General features: G+C 43.8%; 2 protein-coding genes across 7 annotated transcripts in view; one reads left to right on the top strand and one right to left on the bottom strand.

Annotated features, from left to right (window-relative positions):
* LOC117350578 overlaps positions 1-23,358 on the top strand; it is a 30,016-nt gene extending 6,658 nt beyond the window's left edge. For 2 of the 3 annotated variants that reach the window (XM_033924919.1, XM_033924918.1), the window contains 3 exons: positions 49-216; positions 694-1,055; positions 19,959-23,358. In XM_033924919.1, coding sequence (XP_033780810.1) covers positions 20,820-21,920 — 1,101 coding nt within the window. In that variant the 5' untranslated portion in view covers positions 49-216; positions 694-1,055; positions 19,959-20,819 and the 3' untranslated portion in view covers positions 21,921-23,358. The remainder of the gene's footprint in view (positions 1-48; positions 217-693; positions 1,056-19,958) is intronic. The other variant, XM_033924920.1, reaches the window with a different exon arrangement.
* Positions 1-26,438, bottom strand: part of COL11A2 (collagen type XI alpha 2 chain) — a 108,739-nt gene that overhangs the window by 3,798 nt on the left and 78,503 nt on the right. For 3 of the 4 annotated variants that reach the window (XM_033924914.1, XM_033924915.1, XM_033924916.1), the window contains 23 exons: positions 25,763-25,816; positions 25,493-25,546; positions 25,176-25,283; positions 25,006-25,059; positions 20,090-20,143; positions 19,939-19,992; positions 18,789-18,842; positions 15,844-15,951; positions 14,868-14,921; positions 12,355-12,408; positions 11,769-11,822; positions 11,168-11,221; positions 9,929-10,036; positions 8,782-8,835; positions 8,380-8,433; positions 6,599-6,706; positions 5,862-5,915; positions 5,745-5,780; positions 5,519-5,572; positions 3,917-4,181; positions 2,803-2,915; positions 882-950; positions 79-312 (listed from right to left, as the gene is read on the bottom strand). In XM_033924914.1, the coding sequence (XP_033780805.1) occupies positions 79-312; positions 882-950; positions 2,803-2,915; positions 3,917-4,181; positions 5,519-5,572; positions 5,745-5,780; positions 5,862-5,915; positions 6,599-6,706; positions 8,380-8,433; positions 8,782-8,835; positions 9,929-10,036; positions 11,168-11,221; positions 11,769-11,822; positions 12,355-12,408; positions 14,868-14,921; positions 15,844-15,951; positions 18,789-18,842; positions 19,939-19,992; positions 20,090-20,143; positions 25,006-25,059; positions 25,176-25,283; positions 25,493-25,546; positions 25,763-25,816 (1,905 nt within the window). Of the gene's footprint in view, positions 1-78; positions 313-881; positions 951-2,802; positions 2,916-3,916; positions 4,182-5,518; positions 5,573-5,744; positions 5,781-5,861; positions 5,916-6,598; positions 6,707-8,379; positions 8,434-8,781; positions 8,836-9,928; positions 10,037-11,100; positions 11,222-11,768; positions 11,823-12,354; positions 12,409-14,867; positions 14,922-15,843; positions 15,952-18,788; positions 18,843-19,938; positions 19,993-20,089; positions 20,144-25,005; positions 25,060-25,175; positions 25,284-25,492; positions 25,547-25,762; positions 25,817-26,438 lie in introns of those variants that run through there. The other variant, XM_033924917.1, reaches the window with a different exon arrangement.

Below are 26,438 nucleotides of genomic sequence, written 5' to 3'. Positions count from 1 at the left end.
AGGATCTAACACCGTATGCATTTTGTAAACATTTCTTTTTACCCATAGGCAAGGGGATTCTTCTCCTACGATACTTACTGCACAACCGTCTGCCATCGCCTTGATGTAGGGACTACTGTGGAAGGAAATCTCCTCCTCATTGGCCCCCATGAAGTGCGCGGCCTTCTCGTAGTTGCCGGAGGCTAGGCTGTGCCAGATCACAGACTGGTGGCAGTGGTAGGTGAAGTTCTGCCGGGCAGAGACACTGAGGAGGCGCAGGAAGGTCATCTGAACCACTCCTAGGGGGTTGCCATCAGAGTCCATGTACAGAAACTGGGGGGAGTGAAGCAAAACATAAGACTCTGAATCTCACACCCTCTCCTTCCGGGCCTTTCCTTTTTTTTTTTTTTTTTCTGGCGTCTCCTCTATTGGTCCATGATTCCTGTTTTAGGTGAGCTCACTAATGATTCACTAATGCTGTTTTCTAGTTTGGCAAGTGGGACATTTTCCTAGCCTGAGTGCAAAATGTTATCTGTTCAATTTTTGCATGAAATGAGATAAATATATTTCAATATATTGCTTTAAATTCTTGAATGCTAAACAGTTGTAAGTTCTGAAAGGCCATATTTTAAATTATAATATTATTGATGATTTATAATAAAGCACATTAAACTTCTAATTTTCTGTGTTTTGCATCAACACTTTTAATTTCAGGTGACAATTTAGAATTTGCATCTGAAATGCAGCTGCAGTTGTCACCAGGCCCAAGGTTCCAGTGGCTGTGACATCACAATGCATGGAGTCAACTGTGATGTCAGGCAAAGGACTCTTGACGTTGCACAGCACAGCTCATCGCGTCATCCCTGACCTCTGAACAGTGAGCAGCCCAGCCCCTTCCTTACCTTGTTCCCATTTTGGAATTCGCTGAACCAGCTGTCACGTTTCTCCAAGGTCCAGGAGGACATCCTGACCTACAAGGGAAAAAGGGCCACAGAGAATTCAGAAGCGGGCATACAAAGCTTGAAAACCGATTGGCCAGAAATCCTGGGATAATCCACTGCTTTCATCTCATTAAGGTAATGAGTCCCAGTTTCTATTTATCTGCATGGTGATCTATTTCCACAGACAATTTTCAAAGGGATTTCATGGCTGCACGACCAAATTTAGCCAATCTAAAGGTAGCAGTTCTTGATGGGGGAGAAAATTCTGTGCATTTATTCAGTGCTTGAGTGCAGTAGATATGTGTAGTTTCCCTAGCTTATCTCTATCTGCAGAAATACCAGGATCAAAATGTTCCCATGTACCTTTAACTAGAGGCGTAGTAGGAGTGAGCGACATCTGGGGTGGTGGCACCCCTCCCCGCTGCACGCCCACCCCTTCCCCATACCTTTTTAACTTCTCCGGCTTAAGCAGCGTGCCCACGTCGGTGTCAGCTCGCCTCTTGATGTCACTTCCTAGGCGTGAGTCCCGAAAGTGACGTCGGAGAGAGCGCCGATACTGCCGACGCGGGCAGAAACCTTGCGCTGGGGAAGTAAAATGTACATGGGGAAGGCAAGGGGCATGTGCGGCACGGAGAGGAGCAGGGAGGTGGAGAGGATGAGGGGTGTCGCACCCTTACGAAGACTGTGCCCGGGGCGGACCCCACCCCACCCCCCGCACCCCACTTACTACGCCACTGCCTTTAAGAAAGAAATCAACCTGATAGGCATTAATAGAGCTTTGAGATCTGAAATAGAGAGTTGCGCGGGGACAGAAATCCCGCCCATCCCCGCCAGGATCCTCTCCGTCCCCACTCGGCCCCGCCAGGATCCTCTCCATCCCTACCCATCCCCGCCAGGATCCTCTCCGTCCCTACCCGTCCCCGTCAGGATCCTCTCCATCCCCACCCGTCCCCGCAAGGAATTACCTCCATCCCCGCCCGTCCCCATAAAAAGCAGCAATTACTTCTGACAGGATCATCAATTCCAGTTTCTTTTGCTGTTTTCCTTGTGGAATCTCTTTGGTGGAACCCTTTTTTTTTGTTTTCTGTTCAGGTAATTAACTTATAAACCCCCTCTTTCACTAAGGCTGACGTGTCCATTATATTATATGGATGAACCCTGCTTCCAAAGCCTTCCATCCCCGTGGGAGTCCCGTTGGCTAGAGGGGGGTCCCCATGGGAGTCCCATGGACCAGAAGGGGGTCCCCCTGGGAGTCCCGTGGATTAGGGGTGATTCCCGCGAGACCTGCGGGATTCCCGCGATCCCCGTTCTTGTGCAGACCTCTAATCTGAAAATCAAAAGTTGTTGGAACCAGTAATGCGAGAAAAATATGCTGAATCCTGAGCCGCTGCTTTTCGTATTGCAAATATTAAGCTATAGAACGCATTGGTGGGACAGTTACGGCTGTGTTCTGATTGGTTAAGATTTTAAAAATTATTGAAAATGCAATTGTTACAGCATTTTTGTGAAATGTCCAAGGTTTTCAGTGACACAGTGGGTTATTTTAAGAGTAGTTGTTTTTAAGATTTTTGCTTTGTTATTCCAAAGTTTAGACGATATATAAATTAAATCAATCAATCAATCAATCAGCCTAGGTAACCTCCCACTGAGAAGTTGCTAAAAATGTGCAGGTACTCTATTTTTCTGCTGTACTAAATACCTGATGGATGGCTCGCCTCCCTACGAGCTATCCCTCGGTTCACAAAGAGAATTCCTCAGCAATAAAAAGATGGGGATGGAATGGGCCGAGCTCTGAGCTGCTTCCTCTTACAGATCAGGCAACAGGGAGAGATGTCAGCCTCAAGTGAAGGGGTTGATGCAGAGTGGCGACCACGAAACTCACCTCTTGTGTCTCTCTAGTGGGGAAAATGCAGGTCTCCCCTCCGGCTGTAAAGTTACAGTACACTTTGAAAGAGTCGCGGGAGCAGCCTTGGTTAGGGTCGATCCAGTATTCACCTGAGAAAGGGGTGGAAAAATCCATGTTAAGGTGTGAAGGATCTGAAATAAACCCAGGGCTGGAGAAATATGAACACAATAAACCCCAGCGGATGTCTCCACCCAGGCACTGTTCTTTCTGCTCCATCCTCTTCACAATGCTAATGCTACACATTTTCTCATGTTGGACAAAAGTGTCTAGTGCTGGTTGACCATCTCATACCTCTGCATATTTTATTACCTGGATTGGCCACTATTAGGATATTGGGCTAGATCAGAGGTAGGCAATTCCAGTCCTTGAGAGCCGGAGCCAGGTCAGGTTTTCAGGATATCCACAATGAATATGTATGAGATGGATTTGCATGCACTGCCTCCTTGAGATGCAAATCGATCTCATGCATATTTATTGTGGATATCCTGAAAACCTGACCTGGCTCCATTTCTCGAGGATCGGAATTGCCTACCCCTGAGCTAGATGTACCTCAGCTTTGACCCAGTATGATAATTCTTAAGTTCTTAAATTTTCAGGAGACTTTAATGAAGAAACAGACAAGAAGAGAGAGACGGATATATGGAAATCATATAGCTAAATAGATGAATAATTTGCCCCTCAGGTATGGCTTCTTCCTTGAGTCCCCTGCAAGTTTGAAAAGTATGTAACTAGAATACCATGCATAGAGGGCATATGGAGACACAAGCATTTCTCTCTACATCTGTCTCTTCTTCTTTCCCTGGCTATGCATTTACAGCCTCCCATCTATCTCTCCACAGTCTCACCCCACAGTATCTGTCCTTCTCCTTGGTTGTCTGTCTGTCCACAGTATCTCTCTCTACTTCTCATTGTTTCTTGGAGACCTATGGACTTGGGCTACGCTCAAGTGATGCAACTGGAGATTATTGAGTTTGGCCATCAGTTTTATGACCTCGAGATTTTACTTCTGCAATTTACAAGATGGGCCATCCTATTCATTCTTAAAACCTGCCCAGTTGATCCCTTGAAGCTGGGTAGTAGGGGTACACACCGTCAGGCAGGTTTGGATGGCACAGCTGCAGGTCCTGGCAGGTTCGAGCCGGGTTATCCCTGGTGCCCATTGGGTGTTTCATGTGCTCAATTTCTAGTTTCAGGGCATTGAGGGAACCAAGGATCTCCTCCATGCCATTAGTATAATCCATGGCGGCCTCCTCAGCCATCTCTTTGTCATCCAAAATCTGGCTTGCGTCAATGGATCGTTTGCTCTTTTTGGGCATCTGGATTGGCAGTGGTTGGATGACCTCACCGGGCGGACCCTAGGAGAGAGAAATGGATTAACATCAGAAGCGGAAGGAGCCCCTGGCCAGGGCTATTTCTCAAGCACGATATAGGATGGAACCTTCACATGTCACCTCATGGAGTGTACCCTAGGAAATGAATAAAAAATTAAGGCGGGAACTTAGAAGAGATTGTGACTGGGAGAGATAAAAAGAGGCACCATAGGAAAGTTCCACAGATATATTACTTCACCGGGAGAAATCTGGTACAGAAGAACGGATTATGATAGCGTATAGGAAGATTCTTGAGCCATATTAATGTCTCATATGTTAGACGAGTGGGAGAATGTAGAGACAGGAGAAGCCAAAAATAACCTCAATGCATCTGCTCACGGGGAGAATTTCTGGACAATAAAGGGATTACAGGGAGGGAGAATAAATGAAATCCCATGCTACTTCCTCCTATGGATCAGAGTGAGGATGGGCTGAAAGAGACTTCAGACTAAAGGCAGATTCTGGTGTAGATATAATAGATTACAGAGGAGGACTAGCCCTAGAGTATTTCACAGGACTATCCCAGGGCCATCCCTACTACTAGGCATCTGTGGTGGTCCTTTGAGTATCGACACATGCATGCATGCTCAAGACCTGCAGCATCCTGACATGACAATGGAGGGAGCAGAATACAACATGTCTTTATCACACATGTGCGTATAAATGCTCAAAAGCCCATTGCTGTGGTTATTTTTCTGTTTTACACAGGCTCAGTTCTGGCAGTGGTTCAGGTAGGAAGGGAAGAGGGAAAATGCTGGACACATGGGAGAGGGAGTGAAGGAAAGGAGAGAGATGCTGGACACATGGGGTAGAGGGCAAGAAATGGGAGATGTTGAACTACTGGTTGGGTTGGGAAGGAGAGATGAAAGACTATTGAGGGGGGGAGGGAGGGAAGGGAACAGGAGATGCTGGACTCTAGGCAGGGTGGGCTGGGAGGATGATGGCTAATGGTTTGTCTAGGGCAGGGGTGTCAAATGTCGGTTCTCGAGGGCCGCAATCCAGTCAGGCTTTCAGGATTTCTCCAATGAATATGCATGAGATCTATTTGCATGCACTGCTTTCATTGTATTCTAATAGATCTCGTGCATATTCCTTGAGGATCGACATTTGACACCCCTGGTTTAGGGTGTCAGATACCCTTCGACTGGCCTTGCATAGTCCCATTCCAACAGGGGGACCCAAGAGAACACTATAGTACTGAGAACATTGTGGGTCTGAGGCAATGAAATGGATAAGCAGAAGAAAAAAAATGATAGAAGACGCCACATTAACAGGAAACTATAATATGAGACTGAAAATGATATCAGAGAACTGAGACTCACAGGAGGCCCTGGAGGTCCTTGTACGCCCTTCTCACCCTTCGGACCAGTCTGACCCTGTAAATATAGAGAGGAAAGTCATCCCACAGGTGGCACTGCATCCTCAAAGACAGCAGAAATGCGTTAGGTGTGTTAGTTGTAGATATGGAACAGTAAAATAGGAGAAATTGGCTTGGTTAGAGAATGGTGGCATTATTTTGGTTAGGGAATAGTGGCACTCGGGACTCACCATGGTTCCTTTGGCACCTTTAGGACCCTCAGGACCCTATAAAGAAATAAGAAATCAGTAAGGGTCATGGCAACAGCTGGCTTGTCCGCTACATACACTTCCAAATGTGGTACTTACAGGAAGGCCAGGGATCCCAGGGGGCCCTAAGGGACCGGTAGCACCAGAGATACCCTGAAAGAATGCAAAGAAAATTGATGTGAGAGGGAATCTGTCTTCCACTGAAAGGGTAAGCCACGTGATCTGCTCTTTTCAGGCACATTAGAAGATGTTATGGAGATTCACACCCTCCCGGCTAACAGAAGATCTGTAACAGGGCATGGGGAGTGCCACTGAAGTTTTGGCCCAAGTGTTTCTGAGATGTATAACGTGCTATGCTCAATGCCACAGAGCCATTCGCATGAGTTTCTTCAGTATTAATTCTGGTTTTCAGGAAATTTGTAAGTAACGTGGCATGGTCAGTACCACCGATCTCTTTTCCCCTCATTTTCTAAGGTATTTGTCCTAGATAAAAGGCGATGTGTGTGTTACATGGCTTGGTCAATTCTACGGAATCCTTCTCGCATAAATATCTGTAGTATTTATCTTGGATGATGGGAAATGTGCGTGGAACGTGGCATGATCTGTGCCACGAACCTCATTGTCCTCAGTTTGTGTGCTGTTCTTCAGGATAATGCGTAAATCAGAAATACCATTTGTCATGAATCCGTGGCACTTACTTAACCCCTCTGGGAAAGAAGTGTTGGTTTGATCTGCCACGTTAATGTAGGCTTTGGTGCTGCTAATTTTCCTGCTTTGTAACAAAGTTGTGGAGCCCACAATTATAAATTTTTGTGAAAAATGAAAGTATTACTCACTGTTTCACCTTTCTGACCATGTGAACCTTGTGGTCCTGGCAGCCCGCGGTCCCCTTTCTCGCCCTGCTCACCTGGTGGCCCAATCAAACCAATCAGACCTGCGTGACCCTGTGAAATAAGTCATACAATAAGGTCACATCAGGGTGCCATGATACTGAAACTTTGACCCCCTTTTACTAAACTGTGCTAGCAGTTTTTAGTGCCGGGAGCCGCCTAAATGCTCTGCGCTGCTCCCGATGCTCATAGAGTTCCTATGAGCGTCGGGAGGAGCAGACAGCATTCAGCGCGGCTCCCGGCGCTAAAAACTGCTAGTGCAGTTTAGTAAAAGGGGATATTTGTGTGTGTATGTGTACATGCGTTTGTATAAATTCATATATATGTATGCAGGGTATTTGTATGTACATGGGGGGGGTATGCATACATATAAGCACCTCTGTTCGTTATGGATAATCACAAAACCAGCTCGATTTTTCAATAGAAGACAGACCACCACCAGTGGTTTAGCGGGATTGAGCGGCACACACATTCCTCCCCCCGCCCGGTACCTTTTTTTCCAGAGCTCGCACCCCTCCTGCTCTCCGCCCCCCCCTGCTGCGTATGCCCCTTCCCTCTCATATCTTTTTTTAAATTCCATGCCCTTTTTTCTTACTGAAAAGCTGTGAGCTACCAAATCCCTTTAAAATGATTTGGCAAGCACTAAATAGATGTATCACGGACCTAAACTCGATGTAGTTTGTGACAAAACAAGAGGAACAAAACAAAATCCAAACTCTTTAATCATGCACAAATCAGGGTTTGCCCTGCAGTTACATGTACCATTTCTCCACTGCAAAACGGGATGCAAAATTGGATATTCATAAATAGAATGATGTAGTAGCACTGTGAAAAATTCATTTTTATGTAGATAAATCTGTAGCCCAGCCCCCTTTTTGTATGGGTAAATTTGCTCATGTAATGAATTGACACTTTTATTTATAATGTGTAGTTCTTTATATTTACCTGAGTCTTGACTACACCTCTGAAAATATGTGTGTGTTTGTGAGATTGGAGAAAAGACCACTGAGAGGGGGATACAATTCTGAGTAGGGTGGAACAGTTAAATAGCGAACGGCTGTTAACACATAAACAAGAGGATACTGTATGAAATTAAGGTCCGGATGGTTAAAAACTCAGTGTGGAAAGACTTTTATTTCATAGAGTGTGTAATTCAGCTTTATAATCTGTTGCTGGAGGACGTGTTCAAGGCGACTAACATAGGATTCAAAAGAGGCCTGGACAAGTTCCTGGAGGAAAAGTCCATAAACAATTATTAGCCAGGTAGACTTGGAAGAGTCACTCTTCATCCCTGGATGTGAACTCTGGGAAATACAGTAGATCTGTTTTTTGGGATCTGCTAGGCACTTGTGACCAAGATTAGCCACAGTCAGAGAGAGGATGGTGGGCTTGATGCACCTTGGTCGGACTAAGTGTGGCTTTTCTTAAGAACAGAAGAGTTGCCATATTGGCAAGAGTTCTATGAAGTCCAGTATCCTGTTTCCAACAGTGGCCAACCCAGGTCCCAAGTACTTGGCAGAAACTCAAAGAGTAGCAACATTCCAGAGCTGAGATTGTGATGTCATAATGCCTCATTTCACCAATACCTAAGAGCCAATCTCATCAATGATGTCACAATGACTTGGTTCAAATAAGAACATAAGAATTGCCATTTCTGGGACATTAAGCCCAGCATCCTGTCCCAAACATGCTTATTTTTTGAGTTTACACAGTATATCTTGTTTTACCTTCTCACCCTTAGCCCCAGTTTCGCCCTTTAGTCCAGGGAGACCAGGAGGTCCCTGCATCACAAAAGAAGACAAGAGGATCATCAAAATTTGCAGTACACCACCTTGGGTGAATCTCTTCATAAAGGTGGTTAATAAATCCCAATTAATGAATAAAACACAGTGTTTAGCACTGAGACACCCACTCCAAATCCTTCCCCATATAGCAGCTACCAAGAAAAGCAGACACGCCCTCAAACCGTCCCCGCATAAGTTAGTGTGGATAACAATAAGACATCCTTAACAAACTATCCCCACGCCTATCAGTCTGAGGGGCTGAGACATCGAGATGAGGCTCCGGAACAGAGAAAAAGAGGGTTCCAAGAGAAAGTTCTAGAATCTGGGCCCTTGATTCTAACTCACCATTGGGCCTGGTGGACCCGCCTGTCCTGTAGCTCCGGGCCGGCCTGACTCCCCCTGTAAGAGAGTGAAGGAGAGAGAGAGAGAGAGAGATGACACCGGAGATTCTGTAAATGAAATGCTTCACTACAGAACAACTGGACACGCATCTCACAGTCTGTGGGTGCCAAAAAAAGCTAAAATAAAGATGCTTGATCATTCCTCGGAGACGTTACCTGCATTTTAAACATTTACACCGAGATATTTGTATTTATTTATTTCATTTTCTATCCTGTTCTCCCTAACAAGCTCAATTTAATTTAATTACAGGATAGTAAGTAAGAAGGGATAAGGAAAGATAGGAGAAAAAGAGGCAAATAGGCCACCCAACAGACCACCCAAGCCCTTTATAACTACCCAACTTGGGAATTTGGAGCGGCCTAGTGGTTAGAGTTGCTGGTCACCACCCTGAGGTTGCGAGTTTGATCCCAGACTCCTCCTTGTGACACTGGGCAAGTCACTTAACTCTCCATTGCACCAGGTACCACAGTTCGATTGTGAGCTTGCCAGGATAGATAGGGAGAATACTTAAGAGTACCTGATTACTATTTAATATATTGTAAATCACTTTGGGTGAAACTCTTCATGACAAGGCGGTTGATAAATCCCAATAAATAAATATAAGTGGCCAGCCAAATCAATCTCAACCAACCCACTGGAAACTCCTGATTGATAAAATAGGTTTCGAGGCCCACCTTGAATTTAGCAGAGAACCTGGATTTTATTCCTGGGTTAAGTTCTGTTCCCCGGGAAGGCTGGGCTCATGGACACCATGGAAGCAACGTTTATATCACCCAGAGTCAAAGCAGTCTCCGCCATCACTCAAACAGTGATGCCTAATGGCCAGGCTCTGGAGGGTATTACAAATTATGACCACTATAGTGGCTGTACAAGATATTGTCATGAGGAGTGTGATTTCACTATAAGTGTGGAAGAGTTGGCTAATGGTTCTTGCCACACAGCATCACCCTGAAGAAAGTCACTACAATGATTGCTCTGATTTGGGAGGGGGAAATAAAGATGGAGGACAAGCCAGGTATCTGCTAATGAAAGCTCTTTAGAAACTGATTTGGGTTGAGCCAGGAACCCAAACAAACAGTTGGACACTTACCGCAGAGCCTGGAATACCTCGCAGACCATCAGGACCTGGCTTTCCTGGTGTGCCCTGAGCTCCCACGGGGCCTGTTTTTCCAGGAGGACCCTCAACACCAGGCTCACCCTAGAAATGTAAAGAGAAGTCAGCTTGCCCTTCACAGGGGTTATAGTGAGTGCTCAGAGAGTAAATAAACAAATAAAGCCGCCAGCCTCCTTAAATCGATGCCCTTGTTTAACAAGAAATCAGCTCCTGCCAAATTCTCCTTTCACTCTGCACTATTGAAGAAAAGGATTTTCAAGCAAATTTACATAAATAATAATATTACAAATAATTGCTAAAGTTAAGGTCCATTAACCCTATATGAATCTAGTTCATATCAGCCAATAATGTCATTAAACATGGCTGATCTACTTGGATCTAAACGTGGACCTCCACATTATAACCCTAATCTTGCTACATCATGGCCTAAACAAGAAGGTGTCTCCACCCCACGACTCATTTCTCAGTACCTTCAACGTGTAAACCAAATATGGCTACATAGTATTTCAGTACCTTTAATCTATAATACTAATGTGTTTATACAATACCTCAACCCTTGACTCTGGCATTTCTATACCTTCAACCCCATGAATCTATCATCTCAGTGTCTTCGACCTACAACTCTAACATGGCTACATAGTACCTCAACTCTGTGACTTTTACATTTCACATCTCAATTCTTTCAACCTACAGCCATGATATGGCTACATGGTACATCACACCCCTCAGCCTAACATCTTAACACCTTCAACTAATAATCCTAAAATGGCTATAGTACCTCAACTCCATGACCCTAACTTCCCAGTAGCTTCAGCCTATGATCTTAAAATGGCTACATAATGTCTCCATCACAAGAATCTATTATCTCAATACCTATACCTTCAACCTTTAACCCTAATGTGTAGATACAGTATCTCCTTCCAATGACCTATACATGCCTGTACCTCTACCCCATGACTCTCACTTATCTGTATTTCTACCCATGATCTTAATATTCCTGTTCTATCAAACACATCACTGAGGTACCAGTCTAGCAGAACTCAAAACTAAGTGAACCCATTACTGCTACACAGAAAGCCGCCTTTAAGGTTATCATGAAAACAGTATCCTAATATTTGTTTACTGATGCAAACAGAACTTCCCCTCACACTGCAGAAGACAGATAAATGATCCATGCATAGTTATTTCATGGTATTTCTAGAGAAGCTTGGATACCTTGGCACCTTTAACCCCCTGATGGCCCTCAGGACCAGGTGAACCAGCTGGGCCCTAGAAAGAAGATGACACACAAGAAATGTCAGAAAACACAAAGGACAGGATATAATTAGCAGGTGCCCCTCCTTAAAGCTCATATCCTGGGTAGGTATCACACACACATATCTTGCTCTATACCAGGGGTGTCAAAGTCCCTCCTCGACGGCCGCAATCCAGTCGGGTTTTTAGGATTTCCCCAATGAATATGCATGAAATCTATTTGCATGCACTGCTTTCATTGTATGCTAATAGATCTCATGCATATTCATTGGGGAAATCCTGAAAACCTGACTGGATTGCAGCCCTCGAGGAGGGACTTTGACACCCCTGCTGTACACAAACCCTCAGTTCTGCAAAGCTGTCAGGATACCTAGGAAAATATCTGCGGTAATCACAGAAATGTTCGGACCCTTCTCCTGACAATTTATAAGCCTGTTACAAATGAATTCTGGATTTTATTAAGGTATCTGTGCCTTCCTGCAGATTACTACACACACTGAAGCATGACAGCGAATCAAAGGGTGAATCCAATTTTGAATAAAACCCAGAGATGGTCACTTACTCTTTTTCCAGGGGGACCCGGTGGACCATTTTCACCAGTGGAACCAGGAGAACCCTAAAAAGGAGGCAAAGGGGAACTCCGATGAGAACTGGAGAGTTTGGACTATCAAACGTCAGAGAGAGATCACACAGTAATTCCAGGCAGGAAAATGGAAGGCCTGAAGGTTAAGGGGGGAAACTAGAAGAACTTTTCATTTGAACTGAGGAAGACCCTTGGATCAGACACACTGATCCCAAGGATATCTATTAGACAATGGGAGGGCATGGGAATTTGATAAACTGAAATGAGGATGTCCCATCAGGTCACTGGGAAACCCCAGGATTGGACATGCCAGTCTTAATGGCTCCCATCAGACCATCAGAAGACCTAAAGATAGAGATACCAGTCCTCAGCATAGGAACCAGCTCTGTGGGTGCTTGAGTACCCCCAAAATTGAACAAACTCCTTTACAGTGTCCAGGAAGGGATAATTTCCATCAGGTTTAGTACCCCAAAATGTTTTGAAAAGTTAACTCTTCAGGATAAGTTAGAAAAGAGATAATGAGGTATGAAGATTTGACAGATTGTATTAAGCCTGTTCCACTCACTGCCTGCCCAGCCTCTCCAGCTTCTCCACGCTCACCCTTTGCACCATCTTGACCCTGTGTCATTGGGGAAAGAAAACAAGATATAGCTAACAAGATTTCAGCATAATGAATAGTATTGGTGACTAGTTCTTTGGTCTTTATCTTGGTTTGTCTCCCTGTTACCCCTGAATATATCATGGTAATAATATTAAAGCCTTGACACAAAGTTCTGTGTTTCAAGCTTGCGTTAATTCATCTATTTTCCTCATTTTATGGAATGGATGTTAGAGGAGCACAGTTTCTGGTTCTAGTATCTTTCCCAGAGTTAAGTATGTGTTTCTTTGTGTCACATTCAGTTAAGGATCGATAGTGAGCAAAATGTCAGTCTATAATATTCTTGGTTTATTCAAGTACTAGTGTTTAAGCCCGTTACATTAACGGGTGCTAGAATATATGGCTGTCTGTCTTTCTTTCTTTATGTCTCTCTCCCTGCTCCTGTTTCTTTCTTCCTTTCTTTCTGTCTTTCTCCCTCCTGCAATTTTTTTTCTCTCTCTCCCTGGCACCCTTTGCCTGTCTGTCTTTATTTCTGTGTCTCTCTGGTCCCCTGTCTGTCTTTATTTCTGTCTGTCTCTCTCCCTAGCCTCCTTTGTCTGTCTGTATTTCTTTCTGTGTCTCCCCCCCCCCCCACTTTCCTTTGCAGAAGCAGCAGTGCTATTTCCCTTCCCCTCCAGATCCCTGTGAAGTAGTAGCAGCATTTCCCCCCACCCACCCCCCATTCCCTTCTCTCCCCCCCCCCACTTTCCTTTGCAGAAGCAGCAGCGGTATTTCTCTTTCCCTCCAGGTCCTTGCTGAAGCAGTAGCAGCATTTTCCCCCACCCCCCATTCCCTTCTCTCCCCCCCACTTTATTTTGCAGAAGCAGCTGTGATATTTCCCTTCCCCTCCAGATCTCTGAGAAGTAGTAGCAGCATTTCCCCCCACCCACCCCCCCATTCCCTTCTCTCCCCCCCACTTTCCTTTGCAGAAGCAGCAGCGGTATTTCTCTTTCCCTCCAGGTCCTTGCTGAAGCAGTAGCAGCATTTTCCCCCCCCCCCCCCCCATTCCCTTCTCTCCCCCCCCACTTTCCTTTGCAGAAGCAGCAGCGGTATTTCTCTTTCCCTCCAGGTCCTTGCTGAAGCAGTAGCAGCATTTTCCCCCACCCACCCCCCATTCCCTTCTCTCCCCTACCACCACTTTCCTTTGCAGAAGCAGCAGCGGTTTTCCCTTCCCCTCCAGGTCCCTGCTGAGTAGTTGAAACATTTTCCCCCACCCCCCATTCCCTTCTTACCTTGAGCTTCCCTGCTCCGTTCGGCCCCTCCCCCTTCCCTTCCCGTGTGCTGGCCTGCTGCGGCTGAAGGTTTTTTTCGGCGACTCCTCCTGTTAAAACTCCCCCCCCCCTCCCGCAACCGCTCCTGTTCAAAGCGGCCTGCTGAGGTTCGCGGCCGCTGTAACGAACCTCGCAGGCCGCTCTCCAACTCGGTAGCATGTTCCCTCTGACGCGATTGCGTCAGAGGGAACGTGCTACCATGTGGAGAGCGGCCTGCGAGGTTCGTTACAGCGGCCGCGAACCTCAGCAGGCCGCTTTGAACAGGAGCGGTTGCGGGAGGGGGGGGAGTTTTAACAGGAGGAGTCGTCGAAAAAAACCTTCAGCCGCAGCAGGCCAGCACACGGGAAGGGAAGGGGGAGGGGCCGAACGGAGCAGGGCAGCTCAAGGTAAGAAGGGAATGGGGGGTGGGGGAAAATGTTTCAACTACTCAGCAGGGACCTGGAGGGGAAGGGAAAACCGCTGCTGCTTCTGCTGTTGCAGGAGGATTTGGGGGGGGGGGGATTCTTGAGCGGCGGCAGGACCATGAGGCGGGATTGAGTTTTTCGGCTTCCCCTATCTGGGGAAACCGCCGTGCCGAACTGAGCTGCGGTGGGGCCGTAGTAAGCGCGGGGCATGCTGCAGTCTTGGCGGCCACGGACATACGGATCATGGAAGCACGCTGATAAGACTGCGCATGCGCCGCCTACGGTTTTATTATATAGATTGACAATGAATGTGACCATCCAAAATTATAAAACCACTCTTCCATGACTCTATGACTGCCCTATTTGTTCTACCAGTATTGGATCAAGAAAGGGTGTAACCTGCATGGAGCGGCATGTATGGCTCTGACCACCTTATTGGGTAGACTAGATAGGCCTTTATCTGCCGTCATATACTATGTATGTTATGTTATCTTTCCATGAACAGTGCTTCCCTTAGCTGATACTGGAGCAACACTCAGAATCAGACTTGCCCGTGGAGAGCAGCACCCCCTGCTGTTACTGTAATTTCCTGCAGATGACTTCCCCTTCATTTTTGAACCCTAGAAGCTTTCTTTATAGCAATGGCCACCTTACAGGGACAGATTATGAACTAGAGCACAGATGTGGACTCTAATGAAACCTGAGAGAAAGAAGACTGAACAATTAATGACACCCAAAGAGATAGGGGTGGTGCACGGGTACTTACACGAGGGCCAGCTTCACCAGGAGGGCCAGGATCACCAGGAAAACCAACAGGACCCTAAAGACCAACAAGTGAAGAAAGAGAAACTGTAAAAGGTTGAATCTTTCCTTTGTGAGAATTTTATCCTTGTTCATGAGGAGAAATCACTGATGGGGAACGTATGTTACATCAAAGCACCTCTGACCATTGTTGAAAACATACAGAAAAGAAAAGGCATTATAGTGAAACAGGGCATCAACTTCTGGGTGAAAAGGGCAGGGTCGGGTTTCCACTCTGGAACAGAAAATAAAACCATAGGGTAGAGTGTAGACTCACAAACAGAAAGTATAAAACCACTCAACACTACTGGGGTCAGTTTTAGAAGTACTCAGCAGTGGCATGCAGTCAGGGCCATCTGGGGGTTCATCCCACTCCCTAAAGGCCCTGAGGACATTGTTTTGAATTTGATTGGCTGAGCAGGCAAGAAGCAGAAACTGCTCAGCCAATCAAATTCAGATCAGTACTGTCAGGGCCTTCAGGTGGTTCAAAGAATCCCCAGCCCAAGAGCCCTGCTTTTTTTTTGGTTTACTTTTTGTTTGATGCAGTTTGGCTGGTTGAGCAGGCTACCTACTCAACAAAGCAAACTGCATCAAGCAAAGAGTAAACAAAAAATAAAACAGCAGGGCTGTAGAGCTGGGGATTCACTGAATTCCCTGAAAGCCCTCCCCAAATGCCACTGGTGTTAAGTCATAATTAAATTTTAAAGGGACAAATCTAGGGATGATTTTAGGCACCTAACCCCATTGAAAACTGAAGGATAAAATCACAGGAAGCCTGACAAATAAACCCTTAAACCAACCAGTTTAAGAGGTTCACGAAGCCTTATATCCCACACCGTTCTGGCTAGGGTGTGGGCACTGCCACACTTTTGGCTCACATCAGTTTAAAGCAGAATGTTTGGACCTGCATCAGAATAAAGTGGAGTATCCGTATCACTTACAGGGTTCCCCTTGGGTCCATCGTCTCCAGGTGGACCTTTACCACCAGGAGGTCCTGCAGCACCGGGTTGGCCGGCCTCTCCCTTTTCCCCTAGCTCACCTCGGGCTCCCTAAAGGAAGATACAGAAAATGAGATTCCCCTCTCCCACAGCAACAATTATTACATAAAGAAGACATAGCATAACCTCCATATCTAACAGAATCACTAGATAAAATATCAGAGGAGACTTCTGTGAGTTACTGGTTAACCCACATAACAACCTCAGTATTTCATAAGAATCATTAGATAATATACTGTACAAGAGAAGGCTCCTATGTGTTGCTGGTAAATAATCCATATACAGGTACTCGTCGACATATGACCTGTGCAAGTTACGACTGTTCGACTTTACGATGCGTCTTCCGCTCTCCCAAGTCTCGCTATGCAGCGTAATAACATACGCAGGGGTGTTGCCCCACATGAGTTTGTACCTTGTTGTTTTGGCGATTTTGTGGCCTTAAAATGACTACCAAGAGGAAATTGTCTCTGTCCACTCCTCAGCTTTCCAAAAAGGGAAGAAAGGCCATAGATCTAGACACCAAAATGATGATAATAAAACAGTATGAAGGAGGAAAGAAAGTGAATGCGATCGTATGTGATATAAAGTTATCACACTCTACTGTGTCGACTATTATAAAGGACAAAAATAGAATTCGCGAATCTGTGAAAGCTCCTGCACCTTTGCGGTCAACAGTGATTACAAAGCAACGTACCAGGCCCATCCATGAAATGGAGAAATTGTTAAACATTTGGATGAAAGATCAGATTCAAAAGCGGACGCTGTTAAGCTTCTTTACAGTACAGTCGAAGGCTAGAAGTCTGTTTGGGACTTTAAAGGAACACGCTGGAGAAGACTACAGTCAAGAATTTGTGGCAAGTACTGGTTGGTTTAAGAGGTTTAAAATAGATTCCAGTTGCATAATGTTCGGGTGACTGGAGAAGCAGCGAGTGCGGATGAGGAAGGAGCTAAAAAATTTGTTGATAATTTAGAAGAAATAATCAAGGTGGAGGATTACCTGGCAGAGCAAATATTTAATGTGGATGAAACAGGGTTATATTGGAAGCGGATGCCAGGACACACTTGCATCGACAAAGAAGCCAAAAGCATGCCAGGATTTAAAGCACACAAGGATAGACTCACTCTACTGCTTGGAGGGAATATCAATGGGTTCAAGCTGAAGCCCTTATTAATTTACCATTCTGAAAATCCATGTGAATTTTAAAATATGAACAAGCACACTTTGCCAGTTTATTATAGATCAAGCCATAATACCTGGATGAACCAGGCTTTATTTGAAGATTGGTACAGTAATTGTTTTATTCCTCAAGTGTGTGAGTACTGTTTGGAGAGAGGAATCCCCTTCAAAATTTTACTGTTGCTTGATAATGCGCCTGGACATCCACATCACTTAGCTGATCTCTATCCCAATGTGAAAGTATTATTTTTGCCTCCAAACACTATACCAGTTATTCAACCGATGACCCACTTTCGCCCAAGCCTTAGTTGCTATAGATGCCGACCCAGAACTATCACTATGGAAGAAGTGTGTTAAGCGCTATGTGAATACCTTTGTTGGATTTAACAGTGAACAAGAACTCAATGAGATTCATGAAGAAATAGTGAAACTGTCAAAAGACCTTTCATTGGAATGTGAAATGGAAGATGAGGAGTTGCTAGACCGAGAATCAGGGGAACTTACGAATGAAGAACTGATGGAATTAGAAGAAGAAAGAGTGGTAGAAGAAAAAATAAGAGAATTAGAGAAAGACCAAGAGAATGAGGTGCCACAACAAATGTTCACCACAAAGGGATTGTCAGAAGGGTTATCTCTGTTGAATAAACTCGCCCATTTTGAAGATATGGACCCAAACACTGAACAATTTGCAAGGATTGAACAGATGGCACTCGACACATTTCATCCTTATTGCGAAATTTATGAAGAGAAAAAAAAGCAAACAATTCAGACGAAGCTCACTATATTTATGAAAAAAGCGACTCCACCCAACACCACCATGTTCGCAGCCTCGCCTGATGAAGGAGATATCGACAACCCACAGCCAAGCACCAGTGGTGCCAGGAATTAAATGTACTTTATTGTACTGTATTTCTTATTTTTGTATGTTTTTCCACAATTGTACTGTTGTTTGACTTAGAAAGAAAATATTGTTAACAGATTGCTTTAAGATGATTAAAATATCATTACCCAGTCTAATATTCTTGCTTTAATTTAACATTGGCCGACTTACGTCCTGATCAACTTATGATCTATCAGTTGGAACCAATTGTGGTTGTAAGTCAACGAGTACCTGTAATAACCTTAGTATATCAAAATAATCATTAGATAATATACCTGAGGAGACTTCTCTGAGCTATTGTCTAAATAATCCATATAATAACCTCAGTATCTCACAGAAATCAGATATCAGAGCACACTTCTGCGAGTTACTAGTTAAATAGCCCATATAATAATGTCAGTATCCTCTGAGTTACTGGTTAAATATTCCACATAATAACTTCAGCATATCGCAGAAATTATTATTTAATATACCATGGGAGACTTCTATAAGTTACTGTCTAAATCAAGGTGAGTATTCTGGTCTGCATTAGCCAGATTCTGGTCAGGTTTTCCAAATAGAATTGTGTGAACTGCCCTCAATGTATGCATATTTATTTCTTGCATATTCATTAGTAATATCTGGAAAACCTGACTAATAGGTTACTCTCAAGAATCGAAGTACCCAGTAATGTGTGGAAGATGAGGTCACATTTCAATCAATCAACAGCTCCTGAGTTCACAAGGGCCCTTAGATAAGTAGCATATAGGTAAACTAATTCATTACAAGCTCAGGTTGAATGTCAGCACTCTTCCTCTTCACATTGGAGGATCACCCAGGTATAGGACATACCTTTGGTCCAGATTCACCAGCAATGCCAGGAGGTCCAGCTTCTCCAGATTCACCCTGTGACAACATCAAGAATAATTACTATTCCTGCACCTACTGAAGCAAAAAACAGCTATAGAAAGTCCCGGCATGTTACTAATCAACAATCACTTATAAAACTCACTTAGTTTTTAGGTGGGATATAAATCTGTTAAATAAATAATAAAACAATAGAAAGTCCTGGGATTTCCACAAACCTAAGCCTAAGTAGTTTTTATTCATGTACTCAAGTATTTCTCCCTATCTGTCTCGATGGGCTCACGATCTGACGTCCCTATACAGTAATACAGCTTTAGAAAGTCCTGGTGTTCCCATTAACTAACACCTCTCTATAACACATCTATAGAAAGACCTGAGGTTGCCATCAACCAACAACCAAACTCTTGGGTCCCTATAAACCAATTAAAGTATCTAGAATACTGCAGCCTAGAGGCCTAGGACTCCTATCAACTTTCTAAGATATACAAATAATTTCCCTAGCTGTCCTTAGCATTTGTTAGGTTATTATTGGAGTATTGTACCCAGTTTTGGGTCCCACACTTTAAGAAGGATGTGGAGAAAGTAGAAAAAGTCCAGAGGAAAGTAACAAACATGAGTAGAGGCCTAGTTAACATGCACAAGAGGAGAAGGTGAAGGAGGTAGGAATTATTTAGCTTGGAAAAGAGAAGCTTGAGGGGTGAGTTGATAGAAGTCTTCAAATATAAAGAAGGGGAGTGGAGGTCACAATGAAGATGGGGATTGATGTTCACTTCAGTGATGGGCTTAAAATTAGAGCAGAGGTATCGAGATGAAATATACCCAAGATAGAGGTGGATTCTCAGTTACAAGGATTTGTAAATGGAGGGATAATATTGAAAAAGTGGATCACATCTGGAGATAGATGAGGGTCTAGATGACCTCCGGAGGTCCATTCCAAACCTTATTATCCTACTACCCTATACTATACCTAAAGAGAACCTGGGAACTATGACCTGATGCTACTGGTATTGAACATGTGGACTGTGGGCAAAGGAAAGTCATTTTTTGGTTATTGCCCCGAAAACAGGGTATGCTACGGCCTTTATAATATTCTAACAAAATGTTCTCATAAAGTGAAAGGAAAACTTGACATTACCTTTTCTCCAATACTTCCAGGGTTTCCAATTCCTCCAGGTGGACCTTGTGGACCCTGAAGATTACAGAGAGCAGTTGGTTACATCAAGAAGATTCTATAACAGAGTAGCAACCAGAAGGATATGGACATAGAGAAAGAAAAGGCCACTTACATCAGCTCCACTGGGTCCAGCAGGGCCTCGGGGTCCAGGAGGGCCAGGTGGACCCTGAGGGGGCAAGAAAATTAAAGAAGAATCAGTTCTGAAAGTGCTGGATTGGTGTCAGCATGAAGAACCATAGAGGAGTTTGGTCATTCATAGAGAATGATCATATTCAATAAGAGAGAGGAGGCATCTATTATTCTTTACAGAATCCTAGTGTAACTTATATCCTATGTTACACATGTAAATTTATGCCCTGTCCAGGCTCAATGTGTGTGAACACCCCACCTTACAATTACATATTATTGGAGAAATATGCATATACTAGCACCTTCTCTCTGGAACTCTCTGCCTAAACATTTGCGTCTTTAACTCTTTTGCCCTAAATTTAAATCAGGGCTGAAGACCTATTGGTTCATACAGCATTCGTCACTTGACTATTGCTCTTCCTGTCCTTTGATTGCCTCTATATAGCACAACAATGGACTGTCCTCTTGACTTGTTACTTTACTATCATAATGATTGTTGTTCCTTTCTATTTTCTGACTCATGATGATGTTTTATTGTAGACCACTTTGCTACATTGTAAAAGGCAGTATATGTTATGTTAATCAGGTTTTCTATTCCGCCTTTACCTATTCAATTCAAAGTCAGATTACATTACAAGAGGTTGGGTATTACAAGAGGAAGTTACAATGGACAGTTTAACATGGACATTCAGTAGGGTTGCTTGAACACAAAAATGAATCAAAATCCAATCACCTATGCCATCAGGAGAAGGGACATAGGCACCATAGATGTCATTCTCCAGACAATCAGCAACAAAGTCACAGACATTTGTTTAAATACAAAAGCAGGCACATCAGCACCACATCAGAGAACTCAAACTCTGCTTCAAGCAGTCATAGTTCTCCATTTTATGCCTAAAAGGAAGTGCACACAAAAAAGGAAACATTTGTCACTGTCTCCTCCAAAACTATCAAGCTATGATTTTTCTACCTCAGAGCCTTTACTATCAAACCCCTTAGAGCAAATGGAACCTAATTTTACATCAAAAGAGTTAACACCACCCCAGCCTCACCCAGTATTTACTGAGTTATGGAGGCAATTTTTAGAAATCAAATATGAAATGCAATCTCCCGATACAATGCAAGAAGATCAGTGTGTCCAGAAGCCAGCAAAAACAATCACAAAGCAGTCTACTTCCCCATCCACTGAATCGCCACCACAGTCATCATCTGACCAAACAACAACACCTAATGCTGTGTCTGAGCAGACAACGCCCCCTGATGGTGTCTCTGAGCAATCTCTTCCACTTCCAGATAATCAGGAACCACCAGAAGATACCACTTATTCTATCTTTCTGCAGAAGATTGACAATTGCTTGTCATTATCTACATCTGACAAACCAGACCCAAGGAACAAATACCTCAAAGCACTAAAATTGATGTCGGCCTACGTTCCATCCCCTCGTCGATTAGCGATTCTACACTTAGCTCAAAATTTGTCCATGCAACAGTTTGCGATAGCAAAAACATTGCTGTGTCTACTAGGACATATGGCAGCTTCTATTCATACTGTTCCACATGAAGGCTCTACATGCGCTCCCTCCAATGGGGCTCAAATCGAAATTGAACCAATATCTGAACCAACTGACAGATGTTCTCCCAGTCACAAAAAACACTCGAGCTGCTCTCCAGTGGTGGCTTCAACCCACCAATCTCATGCGAGGGAATCTATTTCATGCACCAAAACCACAGATAACGATCATGACGGATGCATCGCACATGGATTGGGGGCCCCATACTTCACACATCAGTACACAAGGCCTCTGGTCTCCTGAGGAGGGCAAGCTGCATAACAACATTCTGGAGCTACGAGCAGTATATCTGGCATTTCAAACTTTCGAACGCCAGATAACCAACAAGGTGGTACAAGTTCAGACAGACAGTCAGGTAACAATGTACTATCTGAACAAACAAGGCAGGACAGGATCCCTTATGTTATGTCAGGAGGCAATGAAAATTTGGCAATTCGCATTGTCAAGGAGTATTTTCATAACCGCAGTTTACCTGCCAGGTGCATAAAACCAGCTGGCCAACTCTCTCAGCAGGCACTTACAGCTGCATGAGTGGTTCCTGCACCCAGAAATATTCTCCATCATCACAAAGAAATTCAGAGTACCACAAATAGATCTGTTCTTATCCCCAGACAACATGAAATGTCACCTGTTCTGTTCAATTATTTCAACAAATCAAAGCCTATCCAGCGATGCATTCACTCTGAATTGGTCATATCATCTCCATTATGCACTCCCTCCACTTCCACTCATGCAGAAGGTACTAGTAAAAATTTATCAAGACCGGACAAAGTGCATTCTGATAGCACCTTATTGTCCACGTCAGACCTGGTTTTCAGCCATACTCCGCCTACAAATAGAACCACCAATCCATCTACCACTCCACCCGGATCTACTGTTCCAAAATGCAGGGACAACGTTACACCCAAATTTATTCTCCCTTTCTTTGATGGCATGGAAGCTGAACCTTATGCCGATTTAAATCTTACAGCAGAGGTGGAGGAGGTACTACTTTATTCCAGAAAAATGTCCACTCGAAGATCATACACATACAAGTGGCGACGATTTTCAGCATGGTGTTCAAAATCTTCTGTTGATCCATTTACATGCCCAATTTCCATTGTACTACAGTACCTACTTCATCTTTCAAGCTCTGGATTAGCAGTTGCATCAATAAGGACACATTTAAGTGCTATATCTTCTTTACACAACCCTATCTCTGGTCTTCCTATTTCACATAACCCTTTATCAACTAGATTCCTAAAGGGATTTCTTCTAAGAAATCCACCAGCTATGAAACCTTCGCCACAGTGGGATCTCAAATTTGGTATTGTCAGCTTTATCCAAATCTCCATTCACTGATCCGGATCAAATGGATTTAAAATATTTAACGTGGAAAACTTTATTTCTTGTTGCAATAACATCAGCAAGAAGAATAAGTGAACTTCAAGCATAGTTTACTACCATCCGTATCTCCAATTTTTCCCAAGCAAGGTGGTACTCAGGACACATCCAAAATTTTTGCCTAAGGTAGTTACATCATTTCACATCAACCAGCCAGTTGTGTTACCAACTTTTTTTGAAGAGGCATCAGATATACCTCACATTTTAGATTGTGGCAATATTCTACGAGCATATTTATGTAGAACATCAACCACAAATCATCAGTCTCAACTATTTCTGTCTTTTGGTGTAAACACATTAGGTAAACCAGTTTCGAAGAGTTCCATGTCAAACTGGTTGGCAGACTGTATATCGTATTGCTATATGAATAATTCTTCTGCATTAATTTCTAAAATAACAGCTCATAGACTAAGATCGAAAGCTGTTTCACTTGCGTACTTAAAAAAATGTTTCAATAATTGATATTTGTAGAGCAGCTACAAGGAGCAATCCATGCACGTTTGCTAAGCATTATTGTTTAGATCAATCTCTTCAGGTTGATTATTTGCCAGTTGTTGATGTTAGAATGCATAGTTCTTAGGATGCATTTATTGTTACAAATAAAATTGTTTGAAATTCTGCTAACCTCCTCCTCCTTATTATCTGGTTAGTGAGAAAACCCTCAGCTTGGGAATCTCCACATGTGTGGCTCTTGCTATCCTGCTTATCCATGGAGAAAGCGAATCTTGCACACCTGTAACAGATGTTCTCCGTGTATAGCAGGATACAACAGCCACACAAACCCATCCCTTCCCTTGCAGAATTTTATTTTGGTTCATTGAAGCTATTATATTTAACTGAAGGGTTTATGTTATTTTGTTGCTAAGGGATACGTACAGTAGGGAACTAGTGCATGAGCTCAGAACTTTACAGTTCATTCTAAGCTCTTTGACAAGAGCCGACTGGCAACGTCAGCTGTGACGTCACCCACATGTGTGACTGTTGTATCCTGCTATCCACGGAGAACATCTGTTACAGTTGTGCAACGTTCGCTTTCAGTAGGGTTGCTAGTACTGGTAGATCAGTACAGTTATTAATACAGTTAGGTCATAGTTACAAGTTTAAGTAGGTCATTGGTTCATCGTTATGTCCCAGAAGTTGCATTAGACAGTTTAGAAATGAGCTTTTACAATTACCATTTCAGTTACTTCAGGGTTGACTCCCTGTCTTGGTAGATAAATGCTTTTAAAAGTTTTCTGAACCTGAGATGGTGGTCACAAGATTGCAGTGTTGGTTTCGGCATTTTGCTAATTGATATTGGATGGATAAGGTAATTTGCCTGGTAGACTTTATATTGTTGCATGCTGGGAATTTTAAGTGGAAAAGATTTCTGGTGGAATATCTGTTGGAGGCGCCCTGGAGTAGGATAGCCAACTATGTTAGATAGTCGGGGGCATTCCCTCTCAGGATCATAAAGGCAGTGATGTCTAATTTAAACTTGATCTTTGTGGTTATGGGCAGCCAATGTAGTTTCATATAGCAGGGTTATAGGTATTATGATTTCCATAGTCCATATATGAGTCTTACTGCTGAATTTTGAACTAGTTGTAGACATGATAGCAATGTATTAGAGCAAAGAACTAGTGTTATATTATAATATAAAAAGATTAATAAATCATAAATCATAATATTAGAATCTGCATGCATGTTCACGCATATGCCGGTATTCTACAAATTACATGCATACTTAGGAGAAAATTCATCAAGAGGCAAGGAATATAATGGGTGTTTTAGCATTTAGCGCCCCTTGTTAAATTTCCTCCTTAGCGCGTAACCATTGGTGTCTTCTTTATGGAACTGCTCCCTCAGTGACTAGATCTAAGATCCCTCAATACAACAATTTCAGAGTATCGACAGTGGGCCAGGCTAGGAAAGTGCATCGTTCTAGTGAAAATTAAATGCTCACCAGCGGCCCTGCGTCTCCTGATTCTCCTTTCTCTCCAGATGGACCGGGCAGGCCCTGTAGATGGACAGACAGACAGACTGCATGTTGGTGTTTATCAAAGTACGATGTCAGTGCTCTGGTTTAATCTGATATTCTGATTTGCTGCATATGGAAACTGCTGCATGACTCACCTGCAGACCAATGGGGCCAGGTGGGCCGGGGAATCCGCGAATCCCCTCATCACCTTTGGCACCGAAGTGGCCCTGGAGACCTCTAGGGCCTGGTTCACCATCAGCACCCTAGGAAACAAGCATAAGAGATATTCAGCTGTGCATATTAATATTTTTACTTATGTGTACACATGTACGGAAGATGACATATCGTCGGTATGTTCCAGCAGTTGAGAAGAAGAATCTCTCTACAGCACCCCCACCAAAAGGACCCGCTCCACAAGCCACTGAATGAACAGTCTCATTGTTTAATTACAAATATTGATTATACGACTCACCGCTGGCCCTGGCTGCCCGATTGTGCCCATGGGACCGGAAGGACCGGGGGGACCCTGGAAGAGAAGACACCATTAGCAGCTTCAGAGCACGGGAGACCATAATGAAGCAATAATTATCTGAGCAGAGAGAGCACAGCACAGATATGTATTAAAGGGATAAAAGGAGGAACAGGTAGAGGGGTACAGAGGGGTTAAGCATAAGAGGGAGGGGCACAAGCTATAGGGTGGATCTCTAACCTAGCAAGGATGGACAGACGGACTCATACGTACATGCTCTCCTTTGCTTCCCTTTGCGCCTTTCTGACCTGGTTCCCCAATTTCACCCTGTGAAGGGAGAACACCAGAATGACACAGAAATCTCACGCAGTGGTTTTTTTGGCACACACAGTGGCTGGACTGCAGTTTTTGGATCGAATTACTGGCTTTTCCAAATCCAAACTCAAAGGCGAGTTATACTCAGCAGCAGAAATTGCCCTCCGTGGCATAGTAAAGGGGAAACGGGGGCACCAGCACCTCTCCTCCTCCCCGCCCTTTCCCAGAATACCTCTTGAAATGTTCACTGGCGCTTGCAGCAGCATCCGCCTTCTATTTGTGCCGGCCTTGGCTCCTTTCTGATGTCACGTCCTGGTCACAGCAGAGGGGAGCCGAGGTCGGCATAAGCAGCAGGTGAAAGATGATTGTGCCAGCAAACATTTCCAAAGGTGAAGGGGCACTCAATAATGATATTGATAAAAATAATAATAACTTTATTCTTCTATACCACCATCACCAGCTGTTCTAGGCGGTTTACACAAAAGAGAAACTGGACAGTCAGCGAGAATACAATCACACAGTGAATACACTAATTACAATCTTAAAAAACGCCTAATTTAGGTAACGAATTTGTCAAACAAAGAGGTCTTAACTAATTTTCGAAAAAAACAGTAAGACAAGGCTTGATGGGTCC

The sequence above is a fragment of the Geotrypetes seraphini genome, chromosome 16 (assembly GCF_902459505.1).
Source record: "Geotrypetes seraphini chromosome 16, aGeoSer1.1, whole genome shotgun sequence".
Lineage (NCBI taxonomy): Eukaryota > Metazoa > Chordata > Amphibia > Gymnophiona > Dermophiidae > Geotrypetes > Geotrypetes seraphini.
This window is presented reverse-complemented; position numbering and strand designations above follow the sequence as displayed.